Source organism: Loa loa (assembly GCF_000183805.2).
Source record: "Loa loa unplaced genomic scaffold supercont3.825, whole genome shotgun sequence".
Classification (NCBI taxonomy): domain Eukaryota; kingdom Metazoa; phylum Nematoda; class Chromadorea; order Rhabditida; family Onchocercidae; genus Loa; species Loa loa.
In genome coordinates this window covers 5,892-11,233 of record NW_018109005.1, presented here as the reverse complement: position 1 = coordinate 11,233, position 5,342 = coordinate 5,892, and the positions used below count along the sequence as shown (strand labels likewise).

General features: G+C 32.3%; 1 protein-coding gene across 1 annotated transcript; it reads right to left on the bottom strand.

The window, feature by feature from the left end:
• Positions 1-1,494: 1,494 nt before the first annotated feature.
• Positions 1,495-4,879, bottom strand: LOAG_11707 (hypothetical protein; the record flags this gene model as incomplete). The annotated part of the gene is made up of 8 exons (XM_003147227.1): positions 1,495-1,701; positions 1,893-2,082; positions 2,306-2,755; positions 2,815-2,951; positions 3,426-3,603; positions 3,855-4,027; positions 4,344-4,547; positions 4,733-4,879. 8 exons carry the CDS (start codon positions 4,877-4,879, stop codon positions 1,495-1,497), a joined length of 1,686 nt encoding a protein of 561 aa, XP_003147275.1.
• Positions 4,880-5,342: the final 463 nt, after the last annotated feature.

Here is a 5,342-nt window from a genome sequence, read left to right as displayed (position 1 = left end):
AAGTAACATTAGTATTATTGAAAATAAATTATATTCAACTATTGATTGTTTAATGGATAAACTGATAAAATTGATCAAAATGCAAAAGATAACTTTATTCTGTAATTAATAATTACAATTTTTGTTTTCCTATTTTCTACGTTGCATTTGTGCTATTATTAGAAAATTTTCTTGTAATTTAAAAAAGCATTACAGTTTCCTTCGATGGTATTTTTATGCATTTCATCAATGATATTAATATTCAATTTATGATTTATAATGATCTCATCTTATCAACATTTCTTTTATATGTCTTTTTGACATTTCATGAAAGTTTTTAAAGCTTCATCTTCACGTTCAGTTTTTCAATTCTCATCATTCCAAGTACCCATTTTTTTATTCTACTAAAACTTCGCAGTTCAGCTAATCACCAGTAGTGTTCCATTGCAGATATTCAAGAATTACAAATTTTCTATTTAGTTTTTTTTTTTTTTTTTGGAGTAATAAATTTGCTGTATTCAAACACATACAAAATAGGCCCACGTATTATGAATATCTAAAAAGATATTATAATGAATTTGAAAACCTGAAATTTTGTAGGGTAAAAAAAGAGAAAGTCAGAATCTGATCCAAAAGCAGTTATGGATTCTATGCTGAAAGAATAAGGATGAAATGAAAGGATAGCATTGCAAAGAAAAAATATCGTCATAAATTCTGAAAGTGACACATATTCTGTCTTGCAGCGTAAGGGAAAAAGAAAATTTTAAAGGTTTTACTTAGATGTTAGGAAATATGTCGCAGGGCTATTCATTGTAATTATGAGGATTTTATGGTTAAGTTTGAAGATTGCCTTATCCTTAATACAATGTACACAAGAACATACTGATATGAGAGTTTATTGACTCTGCGAATACTAAAGATACTAATGTAATACCACATTGAACACTAAATTAAAATTCATTATTCTACATACATTAGTATATACAGACATGATGAAATCAACATTTACAAACCACAGAAACTTGAATTCATTAATTTAATTCACAATATCCTGAACAGATTATTGATCGTTACTTGATCAATTTGATGAGAACATGTAGGAATGATTTCACTGTTAACACCCGTAACTTATTCAAGTAATGTATAATTTTATCCAAGCTTGCGGCTGATAATCGTGCCATTTTTACTTTCATGACACTTCCAGTTTTAATTTTAATTCTCCATTTTTTCGTAGGAGATAAATCACTAAATCCGCAGAAAAATGTTTGCATATGTTTTTATAGTAGAAGTTTCTTTGAAACGCAGTACGATTTATTTCGACTTGCTGCACAAACTTGGAGAGGAAGTACAAAAAATGAAAGGCCTATTATTCACTATTTCTAACTATAGATCCTAGTACAACATCCCTTAAAAAAACATGCGGGAAACAACACTGGAAATTCCCACAGTTACTTCATAATGAATCAGATTATAAACATAATTAAGTTATATTAGCACTAACAAAATAAGAACTTCTCAGTGGTTAGAAAGAGATCGTGGAAAGTGGAATTTGGGCAAGAAAATGTTCCAATCGCTAATATAAGTGCCCCTTAAAAAGATAAACTGCTCACCACAAGCTTCGGCTAATTCAATGAGCGATGCATGTTTCTCGATGAATTTTAGAAATATGTCTGCATTTTCAGCATAACTCACCATTTCTTCCACAAAATCACCATCATTAGCCTGTAATCATTATGATTATTAGTAATTATTATGTTTATCTTACACTACAAAAACATCCCTCATCTTCCTGTTTGGAATGAAAAAAAGGTAGCTAGTTAGAATTTTCTCTTCCTAGGTTCAAACTTTTCTGCCAATTTAAAATTTGGGGTATGGTCCATTTTATCCATATAAATAAGCCAAGAAATGCTTACACTGATCAATTTACGTAATGTATGGACGGTAATGTTTTCTCTGGATTTTTCATCAATGTAACGAAGAAATTTGAGCATTTCGGAACGAAATAAATGGTTTCTCATCCAGACACGGTCTTCGTCTATTTCGTAAAGATGTGAACGGACAATGATAAAATCAACCATGTACGAGTAATAAGCAAAAGTATCACTGGAAATAACAATCAAAATTCACTATTAATTTAGTCCTGATGACAAATATATTCATCGTACGGATAGATATAGTTAAATTTTCCATTTTTCATTACTACAATTTATGTTCGTAGCAAACAAGGCAGTATGCAATAAAGTTGCACCGACAACAACATCGATGACAACCAGGAAAGGAATTACTGTCTAAATACAAATTCATCGCAAATCAATGGAGTTGTTACCCTTCGATGAACATGTTGAATATTTGTCGAAATGTCTTGGGGCCATCACGCAAACATTCATCCACTTCTTGGCTTTTTTTCATCTCATCAAGAATAACATCATTGTAAAATTTCCAGTAATTCGAGTTCATTTCCATTCCCGCCTCAGTAACAATAGAATTCCTCCTTTCGACAGAATTCCTCCTAAATGCCCCAGCTTTTTCTGTTTCTCCACTAACTGATTTCATTATAAACCGTGGACTCGCACTGCCTCCAACCGATTTCGTTTTGAATGTTCGATCTGGACTGCTATTAAATAATTTCTTTTCGGCGATTTCTGAATTTGTATTCATAGTGTTCTTAGCACGTCCCACTTCGGTCACTGCAGTTGTATAGTCACTATTGAACACTGGAGACTCATTCATCGCCTTATGTGAATAATTATGCAAATTGTCAGCAATTTCTAAAAGTCTAAAAGTTTAAAACTAATATCACAGTAACACATACAACTGCGGTCCTTCAGCACACACTGATATTTTTCAAGCAATCTGTCCATCGTTCCTGTTTCTTCGACACACCATATATTATCATGGTCGTCAGCTGAAGTCACTTTCGTAGCTGTCCAAGGATGAGCTGCTTCGTATGCCCGATAAGCCAAGATTTTCACCTGTAAAAGAACAAGTGAATATCTCTAGATGTAAGAAGTGGTAAATTTTCTTATCATTTACAAACAATATTTTTCTGAGAGTCAGCTAAGTACTCGTACTCTGTCCAACTGCAGCAAAATTCCGGTGTCAAGAGATATAAGATCGATCTGGAAGCTTTGCTAAATGTCTGATAAGTCTCAATCGATTGGATAACCACAGAAGTGAGACTTTTGATCACCCAGAGTTCAGGGATCATTCGTAAAATATTGAGGATATTTCATGAATGATTACTAAGCATTAAGCGATTCTGCTAAACTTGATTTTGATCTGCCCATAGAAAACTGAACCTACTTTCAATTAAGGGGACCAAAAAATCAAAAGTATCACTAAAAATTTAAATGTTTTATGTTTTACATAAAGAAAAATCAGACTCTTCACTTTTTTTGTGAAGTGAATTTCAAATAATGCCCAAAGATTACAGGAGAACAACTTACCAATGTCCCTATAGGATATTTTTTTGCTAGGTTCACTTCATTTGATACATTCTTACTTAAGCCGAACACTGTTTGAGCCTTCCAGGGCCCTCGAACTATTTCAATTTTAATATATCCTGTGTTACTCACTGCGCTAACAACTTTGCCTATACCATCCAAAACAATGCTTCTGTCATATCTAAAAGCTCTCCGCCTTAAAAATTTTGAAAAAATGAAAAATCCAGCATTATTATAGATTTAAAACTTGTACCTCCAAATAAATTTAAAGAAAAATACAATAATAAATGGAAAATTCAATAGTGCTACTCCAGTGCTAATTCATAGTATCCAGAAATCCGAGTTAGAAATAACTCCAAGTGGTAAATTTATTACAAAAATTGTATACATCAGTGTTAATACTACTTTTGATGCTATCAATATTTTTATCACCTTATGGCATTCTTATAAGTGGGTAAAGCTCTACGTTCCCACGCTGATGGAATTTCCCTGCATATACGGCTGAGCATAACGCCATTGCTTTCGCACATAATGAAAAAATTTTTGTGTTTCTCTAGGAAGTAGCGTACTTTTTTTTCCGTGTTTCCAACTTTGGATACAACTATCTGTAAATTACATTATGATATAGAAAGTTAGTTACTTGTTAATTAATAAATTTCGATATTCATTTTGTCCTTAACACTCCAGCACTTCATATTTAATCCACTGTTGTGCATATGAAAAAGTTGACCATCGCTATGGATGTACCCAAAAAGATATTTCATGACATGAAACTCGTATATTAAAGCCGAGTGAAATATAGAATGAAACTTCATTCCTTGAACGATTCATCATCAAGTAACAATCAGCACTGCTGATACTAAGTATATTGAAAGAATTGCTCCCATCAAAATCTGTTAATTTACGTTAAAAATAACTAACGGGACTACATCGCATGATCACGTGAAATACAGTTTCCAAATTGCACTTTGACTGATCGAGAACACATAGAAAGTTGACCAAATATCCGAACATTTCACGGAATTCTTGTGAATGATTCCTCACTAGATCGAAAGACACTTCAAAAATATTGGTACGCGTCCCGATGAATTGTACCAGATCGTTCGATGTTTTGAAATTATTTCTCTAAAATAAGGAAAACACCAAGAACTTGATCACTGGATGAATTTCGAAAAAAATTTGGCAGCTAACAATGTTTCTTCTACAAATCTGCGCATGGATATATCCAGTGTGTGCCAGACCGAACACCGTACTGCACAATAATTCAATATCTAAATTCTATTTGAAGGAAACAGATTTAAATTCATTACCTTATCAGTTTTGAAGACGACATCATTCAGCTGCCTAAATGTCAAAGCACCATTTTCAGCAAGGATTCGATCCAGTAATACCACTTGTTTCAATTCTTTGTCAATTTGTTCTTGAGTAAAAACTGGTCTTCCATTTATACCATACATCTAATGTTTAAAAAAAAAAAGTCTCCATTCATTGGAAAATTCAAAACGAGTGACACACCTAAGTTCTATGAAAATGACAAATCTGCTAGGAGTAAATGATGTATTGATGAAGGGATGAAGGGATGAAGGGAATGCGTTATGGAAGAAAAATTAACAAAAACTATCACTCTTCCTTTTATACTGCAACTTCGACTTCATCTTAAATTTCAACTATTTTAATATATGTCGTATATTAACAAATTATTGAGATATGTCTTAAAAATCAGTAAATTGTTTGTGACAACTATACTGCTCATCCTTCCATGGGGTTTTTCTCGTGTAATCAGAAAGAAAATACCCCACTTAATTCCTTCCATATATAATTCGCACATTATCAAAAAAATATGAAAATAAAACCAAAATTAACATGAAATTACTTCAAAGTGATATAACACATTGGCGGGTTAATATTTAAATACAGGAA